The following is a 15306-nucleotide window of genomic DNA, read 5'->3' on the forward strand; positions in this document are numbered from 1 at the left end:
CAGAGAGCCAGCCAGGGAGTGAGCCTCAGTCCACTTGGCCCTACTCCCCTAGGCGTTGGGGCTGGAAATAGCAGCTGCTCAAAAGCTGACAACCAAAGGGCGGCTAAAAAAAGCCCCCTCAGTCTGGGCACTGTCGCCCTCGGCTTGCAGGGCCTATTTTGGGGGAGAGGGTGCGGACGTGCCAATGGAAAATCCATGGGTGGGAGTCTCCAAAGGTGGGGGCCCATATGACTTCCTCTCTCCATCCCAGTCCACACACATGAGCACATATGCATGTACACACACACACACACACACACACACACCTATACAAGTTGCACATTTAACTTTCTTTCCCAACTGTTTGATCCTGCCATCCACATAGCAACCCAGGAAAGGCATGAGGAAGCTGAAACTCAGACTCAAAGAGAGATTTCTCTATTGGTGAGTGTTTGCCTGCTGTACAGCGAGTCCTGGGTTCCATCCCCAGCAGTGAATAACTTGGGCATGGTAACACAGACCTGTAATCCCACCGGTTAGAAGACAGAGGCAGGAAAATGAGAAATTCAAGGTCTTCATTCTCTGCTTCGTTGAGAATTTGAGACCATCCCGGAATAAATGAGACCCTGTCTCAACAAATAAACAAACAACCCCGCCCCAACCCCAAACTCAAATGCCTTTCCTAAGGAAGGCCTCACAGCTAGGAAGCAGGCAAGACCATGGCACCCAGGCCAGAGCTGTTCTCTGGAGGCAATCCCCTCACTGAGCTAGCAAACCTATCCTCTGAAGAGGCAAAGTCTCTGGGATGGGGACCAAGGAGGCTAGCTCTGGGTAGGATGGGTATGGAATGAAGATTACACAGAAACAAATCCCATTGGAAAGTCCCAGTGAGTTCTGAGAGACCTTGCTTTGTTGTAGGAGAGGCAGCTGCTGCAGAGAACCCAGCCCCCATCCATCATGTGTGACCACCTGCTCCCCTCCGCCTGGGCCTCCCAAGCCGGGCTGCCCCTGCCAAGTTTCCAGGGAACGTGTCAGATAAGGGACCTGTGCTCATGACTCTCTCCCACTGGTCATTATCTCTGTCCTTGCTGCCATCACCAAGTGACCAAGAATAGCATAGCTTGGTGAGGGGACACACAGGGCATCTCCTCAGTCCCTTCATCACCAGCGCCAACTGCACCCAGCTGCCTGTTGCCCCGTGCCCAAAGTCTCCACACGTGGTAAAGTGCTGCCAGCTTCGGTCTCAGCTCCCACGGCTCTAGAGGAAGATCCGGCAGCTGAAGCCACACTGTGTGCATCCGTCTCCACAGGGGAGCTGTGTGCCCTAGCACTGCATGCTGCCTCTCTCAGGACAAAGTGGCACAGCATTCGATAAGGTCGGAGTGACCGCTAGCTGGGTCATCTCCTTGGGCTAGGGTCCCTTTTAATGAAAGCTCTGTTTAGCTTCTGAACGTGTTTGACAACACCCACTCTAGCCAGTGGGGATTCAGACAGTCTAGGATCCCTGTGTCCCACATGGAGGAGTTCCTCATTTATGACCACAGGGTAAAGATATATGTCACGTTGTTACCTCTGCATGAGTCTCCTGTAACACTCCTGCAAGAACGGAAGAACCACATGGCTCTGAGGGAAGAGTCTGTAGTCATGGAACCCGTGGTCACTACAGCTGGGGCATGGAAATGGGGGAGATCCAGGAAGCCTTGTTCCCTCATTTCCGAGTCACTGTGACACCCGATTGTCATTGAGACATCCGAGTCCCTTAGTCCTCTCCTCAGTAGTCTCTCTAACTCTCTCAGCACAGACCAGCAACCTGTCCTACTCCACATCTCTTCCCCAGTCTCTTGCTGTGTCATCATCTCATCCTCAGATGACCCTTCCCCCTTGACCCTCAGACCTGCCTTCTGTCCTTCAAGTTATCCACCAACCCCCAGGGATCCAGGGAGGCAGCTGGGGATGCTAAGGAAAGAGAAGGGATAAGATATGGGTTCCTTGCATATTTCGACACACTCTCGGACCACACCTAGAAGACCATGCCCACACTTACACTCACAGGCTCACACGTGCCATGGGCCTTGGTAGAGTGGCAGGGCCATCAAAGGCTGCCAAGCTCAGTCTCCCCTCTGAGGTTCCCCTCTGAGGTTCCTACAGTACAAACTAGAAAGGTCTCCCCACAGTAGCAAGATGGTCTGGAAGTGAGACTGTGTGAAGAACTTTCTTCCCTGAGGCCCAAGCTAGAGCTCTGGGGTACGTGCAGATGTGTCTGGGTCTCTGGGGTCCTAAGATTGTTTCATTCTTTGGGGGTGAGGTCTGGATTGACCTTGGGGCCTCTAGCTTCAAGAGCTCTATCACTGAGGCTGGAAAAAGTTTAAAAATATCTCTGTGTTTACATTCTTTTCAAGCCGGACTCCTGGGCCTCAGTGCTGGCTCCCTTTGATCTGGCCCTACACTTCTGAAAGGGGCCTGGGAGAGCTGGTAGCTTAGCCCCCTGCTGCATAGACCCTCCCCTCTCCAGTTTAGTCAGACCTCTGCGACATCCCTTACATCACAGAATCAGCGAGAGCTCACTCCAGTGACCCCACAACACCAATGGGTGCTGGATCTGGTCCTCTCTCCATACTTCTCCAAAGCTTGGGCCTCAAGTGCCTCTATAGACAGTGACTGTGAGACTGCAGACATCCATGTAGATCTGGGGAAAGCCATACATATTCCTACAGTGTGCCTGGCTCTGCCAAATGTATTTTGAAATTACGTAATGTAGTTCTCTCTGAAACCTCATTTTATAAACTGGTAAACTGAGGCTCAGAGGGAGGAAGCGATGTGTCTGGAGATACACAAGCAAGGATGAGCCAGGCATGGTGGGGTGTTCTTCAACTCATACTGATCACACAGCCCCACTCCCACCCCACCCCACCCCACCCCTGCTCTCTCTCTCTCTCTCTCTCTCTCTCTCTCTCTCTCTCTCTCTCTCTCTCTCTCACACACACACACACACACACACACAGGTGCACACCTTGTCTTACCATAGTGCATCATGGACTCTGCCTGCTGTGTGATGTCATTAATAGGAATCCTTTTAGGCACTCACCGACTCTCTCCCTACGTGTTTTTGTCCTGTGAGTCAGGCATGCTGTGACCCTACAGGATCCTCCCTTCTTGTCTAGAGTCAAGCTATGCACAACAGAAAAGTTTTGTGTCTACAGATGCCCAGAGAGTCTGAATATGTTGAGACTATAGTGGTCACCCTCTCCCTGATCCGGGAAGTTCTATGAAGGAGTTGTCCAGTTGGGACAGATGTCACCATCGGCTCTGAGTTCCCATCACTCATCCTTTCCTTTGTTGGTTTCCCATCTATCTACTCACCAACCCACCATCCATCTATCCAGCGATCCATTCAACCACTCATTCCTGCCTTCCCATCTCTCAGCTGCTCAGGTCCATCCATAGCAAGAAGCCAGCCAACAGGAAGATTCCAGCCCGCATGCTGCATGGACCCTCCTCTTTTCAGTCTGCCTTCCCAGTTTTACCAGAAGCAGCTAGTTGAATGATCTCTAAGGTACTACTGGGGGGTCTTGAGGAAGGACGAGAACACTTCTCAAGGGGCAGCATAGACCTCAGCCACAAAGGTGTGTCTTGCACTCTGGTTCTACCAGATATCCGGTTCCTTAACCTCTCTGACCTTTGAGATCATTTACCTGAAGAATATGGGGACAAAAATCCAGTCCTAGCAGGCGGATAGAGAGATGAGGAGATGTTACTTCCAAAAGGACCTTTTGCATGTTGAAGACTGCTGGACAGGTGTAACTTAAGCAGAGAATGGAGTGGGGGTAGCTGGGTGGGGAAGGTTCTCCTTGGGATGGCCAGTGGGATCTCCAGTGCAGGTGTGAGGTGTTGGTTCCTGAGTCCAGACTGACTTTAGATTCCATCTGCAGTCTCTCTTCCAGGCCAGTCAGGATGCCCACCCTGTCTTCTTGCCTGGGCTTGGCTCCTATCTCATAGCAACTGCCAGCACCAGAGAGATTATATCCTAAAAATAGGGCTGGGCCCCACTGGTGCTGTTTTCTCTCCTCCCCATGATTTATCACCATCAACCCTTGGTACCTGGGACAGCAAGTCTCTCCCTAGTTCCCCAGGGATCATTAGGAAGAGGTTTGTGGACTACCTCGGATCAGTCTAGAAACGGATGTCATAGATCAGTCTGGAGGTGTTGGTTAGGTCACTGGGGACATCCCTTAATCCTACACCCGGGGCTGAGGTAGCTCTGGGGTAAACCATTGCAGCCTCCTGCTTCACCCCAAGTGTCTGTGTGAATGATACCCTCCTTCAAATTTCCATACATGTGCCCACATGATCCTGTGGGTGAGACCCAGAATGGTGTGGAGCCTGCACTGGGACAGAAGGAACCGTTGCCAGCTTTAGCTCTCCTGTCCCTGCCTCAAGAGGCCCTCAGCATCCTCCCTGAGGCTGAGAGACCTCTGCCCATCCTGAATGTAGGTGGTTCATGCACAGAGTCTGAGTGTGCGCACCCATGAATGGAGGTCTGAGTGCGCGCTCACATGAATGGAGGATACACATTCACAAGACAGTGTGCTCTCATGGCACAGAGATGTCCTGAACACACAGAATGACTCCTGAAAAGACAGTCCCTTATCTTACCTTTGTAGTTACCCTAGGGTTTGTGGCTGGTAGCCTCTTGGAGACCCACATTTCATTGACCCCAAGTTCTTACCCTCACCCCAGATGATGTCCTTATGTCCTTCCTCACAAGGGAGCCTACCCATCCTGCCGATCTATTTTGAATGTCAGTAGAAGGGCTGTGCGTGGGGGAGGGGCAGATGTGCTCACATATGTACACGTGGATGTGCAGACACAGTCTTTACAGGGTCCAGTCTAGCTCTCTGAGCCTTTATTATTGGACAAAGAGCTGCCATTTGGAGTGTTCCCATGGTCATCCCGTAAAGTGGGTGCTCAGGCTTTGGGAACATGCCTGGTGACAGTGTCTCCACACCAACAAGGTGAAGGGCTTTTACTCTGTCTTGGTCTCCAGTGCATCTTGGGTACTGGGTCCTTTCTTAGTGAGTTCAGAGGGAGCTGGGGCCAACCTCCCAGCTGGGGCTGCTTGGATCATTCACACCGCTGCCTTCAGGGGCACGCTGTCTGCTGGCTGATCTAGGTCCTTCCTTGCCAGGGCCAGGTGCGTGAACACAAGAATGAGAATGAAGCCTGCGGTGTGAGAAGAGTGGGTAAGCCCTTAGAGAGGATGATCAGGAGGGCACCTCACTAAAACCTCTCGACCGTGTTGTTGGCTCTATATGACATTTTCTAGACAGTGTCTCCAAGCTGTGCTGAGAACGAATCTCAGTGTCTGATAAATCTGCTCTGCTTTGACTTTACCAAGGTCAAAGGATATCCCAGCCTCCCAAGACCTCTTAAGTCCCCTTTCTCAGAAAGCTGAGGCAGAAAGATGCTAAACTCAAGGCCTGACTAGGCTACAGTGAATTTTAGGTCAGCTGGGGGCAACTTACTGATACACTGTTAAAAAATATGTATATACATATACATACAAAATAACTATGTAATATGTATCATATATAATATGTATTATATTACATTATATATATATATAATATGTACATATTATATATATATTTAAAGGTCTGGTCAAAGAGGTAAAGGCCAATTGTCTCCCACTCCTCTCTCCTCTCTCTCACACACATTTTCTCTGAGGTCAGATTGGGGAGTTCACAGGAGAGCCAGTGAGCTGTTGCATAGACCCCCCCCCCCAAGAGAAAGACACTTCACAGCCTTAAACTAGAACCAGCAAAGGAAATAATCACCAAAGAGCAAATCTGTCAGAATAAAGACATAAAACCTCCATTACCTATCGCTGCCAGGGTGCCCAAGAGGACACCCACCGCTGACAGTTTCGTGGGCATTCCCTTCATGCGACCCACCTTGCGCATACATTGGCCCTCCACATTGCAGCGACACACAATCACTGGGGTGGTGAAAGAAGATAAAGGTATAAGGGAAGGCTCCCAGCAGCTCGGGGCCTCCCATTTGGAAAACTGGCTGATACATATTGTAGTGGCTGGTTTTGTGTGTCAACTTGACCCAAGCTGGAGTTATCACAGAGAAAGGAGCCTCCCTTAAGGAAATGCCTCCATGAGATCCAGCTGTAAGGCATTTTCTCAATTAGTGATCAAGGGGGAAAGGCCCCTTGTGGGTGGTGCCATCCCTGGGCTGGTAGTCCTTCTTGGGTTCTATAAGAAAGCAAGCTGAGCAAACCAGGAGAAGCAAGCCAGTAAGTAACATCCCTCCATGGTCTCTGCATCAGCTCCTGCTTCCTGACCTGCTTGAGTTCCTGTCCTGACTTCCTTTGGTGATGAACAGCAGTGTGGAAGTGTAAGCTGAATAAAACTTTTCCTCCCCAACTTGCTTCTTGGTCATGATGTTTGTGTAGGGATAGAAACTCCGACTAAGACACATGTTTCTGTGCACACCTATGTAGGTGTGTGTGTGTGTGTGTGTGTGTGTGTGTGTGTGTGTGTGAAGGTGATTACTCCTCTGTGTGTGTGTGTGTGGCAGGATAGTTGTTCAGCCCAGGTCAGCAGGTCAGCCCAGAGGAACAAATGTGCATAGGTATGTGCTGTCTACATGAGAGTGCATTGTCTATACCCAGGCTCTTTCCTCCATATCCCAATGGCTCCTGTAGAAATTAAAGATGCCAACTTTGGCAACACTGAAGCCCCAACCTCACCTTTGACCTGGAGTTGCCACATATGGGTATCATGGTGGACAACCACAGGTACCATGTATTCACCAGGCTCTACCCAATGCAATGCCAAGGTGAGGTAGGCATGGGAATCTGTTGGGTTGCAGAAGACGATTAGAGTCACTGGCCTGAACAGGCTCCACCCAAGCTGCTCCCCCACTTCCAACCCTACCCCATCTCACATCCAAGTGAACTCACCCTTCACAGCCTCATTCTCATCCCCTGCCACGTACCGTTGAGAGGCTGGAGGCGCCAATCCCGCTGCACAGTGGGATTGGGACCGAGAGCAAAGCTGTAGGGACCATTCCTGTTGGTCAGGTCAGGGTCCTCACTGACCCCACTCACAACTACACCGTAGTCTTGGCGGGGTGTACAGAGGTGTCGGCTGGGCCCAGCAGCCAGAGTCAATGCTGGGACAGGAGAGGCCTTCAAGAAGTGGACCACAACGGTGGCAGAAGTGCTCAGTCCTGGCTTATCTGTATTATTGGAGGTGAGGGTAAGCCTCAGAAAACCTGGGCTGGTCTCCACACACCCCACACAGCCCATCTGTCTTACTCTACTGCTTCCCTTCATACTCCTGCACCCTGATGTACCCTTCCTCACTTGCCTTCCCAGAGCTAGCTGTTTATCCTATTGAGGTGCCATCCATGGTCCCCCTCACCTGGCTCCAGGGTTCCACTTGGCCCATCTCTTAGCATTCCTGCCTCAGACACAGCTCCTGGCTCTCCTTCTGCTTTCCTAATCTAATGCCCATTGTCTTGTCTGTCCTTGCAGTTGATAGCCCAAGAAGCCCAAGGGACACAGTTGGGGAATTGTGAGTGTCAACTTGAAGGATGGTTTTCATGTAAAAGGTTTGCAGTGAAGTTGCCATCCCCGGAGAAGACTCCATTGCTGTGTGATCATACCTGTGTCTTGGGCCTCCACAAGCACTGTGTATGTGTCTCCAGGCTGGGCACCCTGCAGGGATTGGGCTGTGTGTACCTCCCCAGACACCTCCTTGATGCAGAGCCAGCCCTCTGAGTCATTGACCAGGGAGAACCTGAGGCCCAAAGATGAAGGTGTGTTTGGGGAGGCACTGGAACAATATATAGGGTGCTGCTCAGAAACCCCCAGGATGGTGCAGCTGGATACTCAAGTCCTGTATCCTTTCTGTGATTCAGGGACAACACCAGTGCTGGTGAGCCCAGCCACCCAGTTTTAGAATTTGTTGGTGATATGGTGTTTGAACTGTAGGAGCGGGGAGGATTATCAGAACCTATGGATGAAGGGCAGCAACTGGTTCAACCTCACTAGTTCCAGAGCATCCAACCAAGAAGTCTGGAGGGCAAAGACTCAGGTACAGTTTCAGTCTGGATGGTGGTGCTCCCTTAAGGAGGATTAAGTAGAGCTCCCGTGGGCTCTAGACACACCTCCTCCATGTCTGCCTAGTCCATCCAGTGCTGGCCCTCCAGGGGTCAGAACCTTGGCATTAGTAATCATTTGAGGAATACTTTTGGCCACATACTAAATGAGTTTCTCTCTCTCTCTCTCTCTCTCTCTCTCTCTCTCTCTCTCTCTCTCTCTCTCTCTCTCTCTGTGTGTGTGTGTGTGTGTGTGTGTAAGTCATCCTTGGGAATCATGGGAAGTCCAGGCTAGGCAAGTGGCAGGGCTTTTGGCTCACCTGAGGGTTCTGCTCATGGGGTCTGAGGGCTGGATGGTCAGCAGGAGGGAGCCAGCTGGGGTGCTGACTGGGATGCTGGTCTCGTAGCTCTCCTGGTCCAACTTGAGGGGAGCAACCACCCTCTCCACTAGTATAGTCACCGTGGCCGTGGCCGCAGGGCCTGGGCCTGGGCCCACCAGTTCTTCTACGTTCCTCACTACCACCACCACCTTGTGATCAGGAGCTGCCTCATAGCTGAGGTTCTGAAACCAGCGAGTTCGGGGTCACTGTGTGGGTCAGGGTGGTACACTTGTGACCCTTCCCCACCTGTCCACATCCTAACCTTCCGGAGTCTGAGCTGGACATGGTCGGAGTCTGGCTCCCAGGACAGGTCAAAGATCCCTTCTGGGTCTCCTTCTTCAATGGCAAAGTCCATAAGGCGGAAGGCAGGTTCAAGGTCAGCATCAGTGGCCACGAGAGTGGCCACCAGAGCCCCAGGTTTTACATCCTCAGGAAGAGTTACAGGCCCAATCTGGAAAGATGGAGATGCTTGGTAAACACCACTGGCATCCTTCCCATGATCTCTGTACCTCGGTGTCAGCTTACCTGGGAACTGATGAACTCAGGGGCATGGTTGTTGATGTCTGTCACCATAACTGTCACCTCACATGTGCTGCTGAGGCCTGTTAGAGGGGAGGGATTGTTGGTGAGGTCCCAGTAGGAGCAGAGGGGCAAGGGCCAAGGTCACCCACTATCAGGGTACTTACCACTCTCTGATCCTGCTAGGTCAACAGCCAGCACCCGAAGCAGGATATTCTGGCCAGCATGGAGTGGGGCAGTTCCCAGTGTTACACTGCCTGAGGTCGGATCTAACTCCAAGGCTTTGTTTTCAGCCCCCTCCTCAGGCTCAGGGCTCAACAACTGATATACAATGTGGGAATTGGGTGACCCGGGGGCATCCAAATCCTCTGCTGAGAGCCTGGCTACTTCAGTTCCTGTAAGACAACATTGCCACCCATTTCCTGGTGTGTGTGTGTGTGAATGTGTTTGTGTGTGTTTGGTGTGTGGTGTGTGTGTGTGTATGTGAATGTGTTTGTGTGTGTTTGGTGTGTAGTGTGTGTGTGTGTGTGTTTGTGGGTGTGTGTGGTGTGTGTACATGGTGTGTGTGTGTGTGTGTGTGTGTGTGTGTGTGTGTGTGTGTGGTATTTGGCTTTGACATAGAATTCGGAAGCTAGACCTATCCCAAAGAATCAAGATGAGTGGTTTCTAGCAGCTCTGACTTTCCCGGCTCCTGACAAGACCCATAACCCACCTGGGGGGCTGAGCTCAGGGATGCTGACTGTTGGGTCATGTGGGGAGCAGACAGGTGCATTGTCGTTTTCATCCATCACCACCACCTGCAACTCCAGGGGTTCTGCGTAGTCCTCACCATGGGAATTCTGAGCTCGGACTTGGAGCTGGTACTGTAGTGGGCAGTGGGGAGTTTCACATTAGGGCCAAGGGTGGCTCTAGCCTGGAGAGATTCAAGTCCCTTCTGGTGGCCAGCCCTATCTCTCCTGGGATGTCTTCCCTGTTTCCACATCTGTGGGGCATGTGTCAGAGCACTCTCCAGTCTGCCCTGGGTTTCCCTCTCACCTCACCTCAGCCTGGGCCTCTCGGTCCAGCTCCATCGTAACATGGAGCATCCCCTCTGTATCCACATCAAAGGGTCCTGGAGGCTGGCTCTCCAGCTGGTAGTGCACATCTCCTCCACTCCAGTGCACCTGGGGAGGAGGTAAATTGATAGCCCTTTAGGCTGAGAAGCAGGAAGGATCTATGCCAGCCCTTATTCCCCAACAGCTTCCCAGGAAAGAAACCTGGACCCTAAGAGCACGTGGTTTGCGACTTATGACAACCTTATTCTGGTCCAAGCCTGGAGCTTGCCAAAGTGCCTAAGTGACCAAGTTATTTTATTTTCTGCTTTCTGGGACTGACCCCAAGGCATTGCTAGAAAAGGCCAGAGACATTTCTGGCTTGGGTGACAATCCCCAATGGCAGTGAAAGTTGGCAGCTGTTTCCCCCGAGGAAGCCTTAGGAAAGCTGGGGATGTTAGAGCACAAACTCACACTACCAGAGGATAGCAGGTGATGGACTGTATGCTTGCTCCCCAAGGCCTTACTTCCCACTTTGTAGTGGGACATGAAGAAAGGAATAGGGATCAAGTTGAGTCCTGGACATTCCTCCCAAGGTTCTGTTGTGACTCAGGTCCGTCCAGCTGTACAAGCTGCAGGTTACTTCAGTCACTTCTCACCTGGGCAATGCTGTGTGGGTATGAAACTTTGAGATTCTCTGCCAGGTGAACAGGCTCTAGGGGTGCCCAGCTGTTCTCTACTATGGAGATCTCCACAGTGGCAATAGCCTGGTGGCCTGAAGGCTGGTCACCCATGTCCTTGACCTGTACCAATAGCTGGTAAGTCTCTTCAAGGGCATGGTCTAGGCTGGTGCTTCCTAGAAGGGATAGAAGGTCAATTGAGCATAGATCCAGGGAGCAAGGCCCAAAGCCTCTTCAGCCAGTACCAGACAGAAAGCCAAGCATATTACAGGTGTTTAAAAGACTTTGAGGGAAGAGAATTGGAGAGATGTTTCAGTGGCTATGAGCATTGACTGCTCTTCCAGGGGACCCACGCTATATTCTCAGCACCACATGGCAGCTGACAACTGGCTGTAATTACAGTTCCAAGGGACCAGATGTCATCTTCTGGCCTCTAACGTCATTAGGCATGTATCACACACACATACACACACACGCACACGCACACACGCACACACACACATGCACACACGCACACACACACATGCAAAACACCCACACACATAATATCTATCTATCTATCTATCTATCTATCTATCTATCTATCTATCTATGCTTCTCTCTTTCTATTTGTCTCTATAGATATATACACAATATTTTTAAAAGACTTGTCCCCCTAAAAAACCTAAAGAGAAAAAAAAAAAACTCAAAATGAAACCAGGCAGTGGAGGTGCATGCCTTTGATCCCAGCACGTGGGAGGCAGTGGCCTCTATGAGTTTGAGGCCAGCCTGGTCTACAGAGCTAGTTCCAGGAGAGCCAGGGTTACAAGAATATTTATCTGGAAAAACAACAACAGCAGCAAAAAGACTTGAAAAGATAAAAAGAAAGAAAAATACTAAGGAATGAGATAGAGGTGTTTTTTAAAAAAAACTATATTTTATTATTTATTTATGTGTCTGTGTCTGTCTGTGTCTGTGTCTGTAAGTACAAGTGGCAGCAAAGGCCAGCAGGGGGCATCCAATTCCCAGGGACTGGAGTTACAGATGGATTATGAAATGGCATGTGGGTGTTGAGAATCAAACTCAGAGTCCCCTGTAAGAGCAGTCAGTGCTCTTAACCACAGAGCTGTCTCTCTTATCACCATTGGAGCACCCGACCAGTACTTGATTGCAATTTCCCTTCCTTAGTGAAAGGCTGATTGACTGGTAAGCTAGCTGGATGACCAGGGTTGGGAGGAGGGTAGATAGGTAGGTGCTGGGCTGAGGGGCTTGCTGATTGACTAGGTGGAGCGTCTATAGGATAGGATAGGATAGTATACAGATGAGCAAGTGTTGGACACATGGACTGTGCAGGCCATTTAGGGGCTAGAGGAGTGCAAAGGTGGCTGGTTGGGTTGAGGAATGAGTCACTTTTTCTTCTATCCCTAACTTGTACCTCTGATCAAACTCCCAGAAGTAGATCTAACTTGATACCATGCCTGAGGCATCTTAACTACAGATCCTTCATCCGTTCCCATCTGGTCCCTATCCATCCCATCCCTAAGCTTGCCACGTATAACCCAGCTTCGGCCTCTGCCTAGAACTCCCTCTTCTCTTCTATCTCAGCTCCAGCCCACCCATCCCTTATAGCTCAGAGGCCCCTTCCCCATTCCCTGACCCTCCCTCCATCAAACCGAGTTCATGCTTACCACTGGGACTAAGAGCCAGAGCCCCTAGGTGAGGGTCCAGCTGGAACAGGTCTGGTAAAGGCTGAGGTGGGGACTGGCTCAGAATGTGGAAGCGAAGGTCGGAGTTAGCTGTGCCTGGTGCATCCCCATCAGAAGCCTCAAGGAAGAGGAAGGGGACCCCTGGGGTGGGGATACATTGTAAGGGATGGTGGGGACAGGAGGTCTTCTGTATCTCCCTCTCTCTTCTCAGAGCTTCTTCTGTGCTCATTACTGTATCAGGGTTCTGGAAGGGAGCCTGTTTTTCATCCCAATTCACAAATGAGACCCAAAGTAGATAGTACCATTAACGGAGTTAGAGGGTACAGAATGAGACAAACTAGGGGGACAGCTAGAATCCTGCAGATTTGTCACTGGCAACTGTCTCTTTACTGTCTGATGTCTTATCAATGTTTGCCTGTCTTCACCACACTTCGGTTGCCCATGTCACTTACCAGGCCTGGTGCCCTGGCTCAGCTGAGCTCTGTAGATGGCCTGGGAGAATTGGGGTACCTGGTCATTCTCATCTTTCACATGCACAGTCACACGCTGTGGACCCCATAAGACACGTCCATCCTCAGACTCCAAGGTGACCTGGTAGGAAAGGGTAGTTGGTTCCCAACTCTGTCTTGCCTGCTTGCCCTGTGCCTCACTCTGTCATACCTGTAGTTGGTACTCTGCTTTCTCTTCCCGGTCCAGGGTCCTCGTCGTCACTAGAAAGCCAGAGTCTGTATCCACAGCAAAGGTGTTTTGATCTGCCGTGTTTGAGTCTCCTGATAGGACAATGCGGCCTTCATCTCTCCCCAGGGGTAGTGGTAGCTGGTGGGAGAAAACAGGCAAAAGAACTAGGGGCCAGGGTTAGACTCAGTGGTTTCTCAACCCGTGGGTTGTGACCCCCAACAGGATTCATATTAATACCCTGCATGTCATCTATTTACTTTATGATCCATAACAGTGGCCAAATTATAGTTATGAAGTAGCAAAATCATTTTATGGTTGGGGGAGGGGTCACCACAACATGGAACTGTATGAAAGGGTTGCAGCATTAGGAAGGTTAAGAAGTGGTATCCCCCTGGGCTAGGGGATACCACTTTTAGCTACAGGCTCCGATTTAAATATGGGGAAACTGAGTCTCAGAAGGAGCTGGCACCTGCATTCAATCTCAAATCTGGTAGGTCTTCAAAGGAGGAAATTTCCCTCTAATACCTGACATCCCCCATGCTCCCTGACACCTTCCTTCCAAAACTGGAACCTCTCCAACAACCTTTCTTCTGTTTTTTTTTTTTTTTTTAGACAAGGTTGGCATCAAACTCTTCATCTTCTCCAATGCTAGGATTACCGGCACCTGCTGCCACACCCAGTACCACCCGTTTCTGTTCTTTAACTCGAAGCTCGGCTCTTCTCTGGGACTAAAATCTTGTTAGTTGCTTACACTAATCCATGCATTGTCTAGGAAGCAAGACTCAAAGGAGATTCAAATCAGGGAAGAGAACTGGACCAATTGGCAGGAGAAGCATGGTATTGGGGGGTAATGGGAAGCCACCCCACGTTCCGGCTTACCTTGAGTATGTAAAAAGGGAAATTTCCACCATAGTTTTCAGGGACTTCTGTGTGCAGGCTTTCTGCAGGCTGGGCCTCAGTGGTGAAAGCCTGTGGGGGAAGTTCTCACCTTGTTCCTTAGACACAGACTTCTTCTCCCTGACCCACCAGATCTTAGTCTGTCCGCCCCCTGGTCTTAGGCTTCCTGCTTCCACAGCAGGCCCATAGCTATGACTTTGAACTCACAACTCCCATACTACTATTATGGCCAGTGTCAGGAGTCTAGTGGGACTGGGGACAAGGGTGCTAACCCCTAAGTTTGAGATCTGAAGGAAGAGACCGGGACCAACTCACCTGAATGACAGAGAGGTAAAGTAGCCACGGCCGGGCAGAGATCATGGTCAAGGCAGACCTGAGGGACATGGGAATGAGAATTTAGGTCAGAAGGTCAAGAAGAAGGGTTCTACCCTGTATAGACAGGCAGAGGGACCTCAGTATGGACTAGTCTCCTCCCTGCATGGCCTGTGGTTCTCTTTTGCAAATGTTCAGCTCCTCGGTCAGTCCAAGTAAGGCCCAACAATCCTGCTTCTTTGATCTTGCTCTTATAAACAGCACCATAGAAGTTTTCACTTCCAAACCCCTTTCTCCTTCTTGCCATCTCCCCCCACCCCTCATTAACACCCAGATTCCCAAAGTGGCAATTATTCAGCAGGCCACCAATCACAGAAATTAGCAGCTGGACAGACAGCTATCATTTCTGAGGACAGAGTTCCGTGCTTCATGTAAGGCCTGAATGGCAGGGCCTGACCAAGGTCACAGAGGACTTGAACACAAGACGATTCCTTCAGCAACAGAGGACTTGTGGCTCAGGCCTTGGGGCCTATCACGTTTCCCAGTGCCACCCTCCAGATACCAGACTGCCCTTAATGCAGGAACTCTGTCCTCAGTTTTTGCAGATCTCAGCAGGGAGTTAAGAATGTGCAATGTTAACACACACACACACACACACACACACACACACACACACGACTGCAAGATGGATCCCTGAATATTCTTACCCAGATATCTGAAGGATAGGGCAGTGCCCCTACTCCCAACCTCAGCCCTACCCACCCAAGAGCTCTCAGGCACTCACCTTCTGATGCCCAAAGCCTCTCCCTTGGTCCAGTTTCCAGGAGAAAGGAATCCTTCTTCAGGGAGCTCTGGCAAATTTGGCTTAGGTGGGGCAAGGCAAGGTGGACACTTGAGCAGGTAGGCGGTCTGGCGGTGCTTGCTCAGGAGTGGAAAATGCCACCGGGGCCCACAGGAGCAGGCCTGGCCCCGCCTAGTCCCCCCAAGTTACTTATTGACTTTGGAGAGCCAGATCTGCTCAGCATCCGTGACT

At 50.8% G+C, this 15306-nt stretch overlaps 1 protein-coding gene across 1 annotated transcript; it reads right to left on the reverse strand.

The window, feature by feature from the left end:
* Positions 1-4851: 4851 nt before the first annotated feature.
* Cdh16 (cadherin 16) lies at positions 4852-15306 on the reverse strand. Its single transcript, XM_021170439.1, has 18 exons — positions 15058-15306; positions 14277-14334; positions 13944-14033; positions 13047-13202; positions 12839-12977; positions 12369-12527; positions 10681-10877; positions 10031-10153; positions 9703-9853; positions 9158-9385; positions 8997-9073; positions 8734-8922; positions 8412-8653; positions 7657-7790; positions 6985-7227; positions 6737-6844; positions 5858-5974; positions 4852-5199 (listed from the first exon to the last, which is right to left on the reverse strand). The coding sequence occupies exons 2-18, from the start codon at positions 14319-14321 to the stop codon at positions 5105-5107; spliced, it is 2493 nt and encodes an 830-aa protein (XP_021026098.1). The 5' UTR covers positions 14322-14334; positions 15058-15306; the 3' UTR covers positions 4852-5104.

This window comes from Mus caroli, chromosome 8, assembly GCF_900094665.2.
Source record: "Mus caroli chromosome 8, CAROLI_EIJ_v1.1, whole genome shotgun sequence".
Classification (NCBI taxonomy): domain Eukaryota; kingdom Metazoa; phylum Chordata; class Mammalia; order Rodentia; family Muridae; genus Mus; species Mus caroli.

Excerpts from the sequence above, each read along its gene's own strand:
- Cdh16 (XM_021170439.1), bottom strand. The coding sequence starts at position 14,321 with ATGATCTCTGCCCGGCCGTGGCTACTTTACCTCTCTGTCATTCAG. Across the intron at positions 8,923-8,996 it reads CTGAGTTCATCAGTTCCCAG|ATTGGGCCTGTAACTCTTCC; the intron begins GTAAGCTGACAC and ends CCATCTTTCCAG. Across the intron at positions 7,791-8,411 it reads CCCATGAGCAGAACCCTCAG|GTTCTCCCTGGTCAATGACT; the intron begins GTGAGCCAAAAG and ends TTTGGGCCTCAG.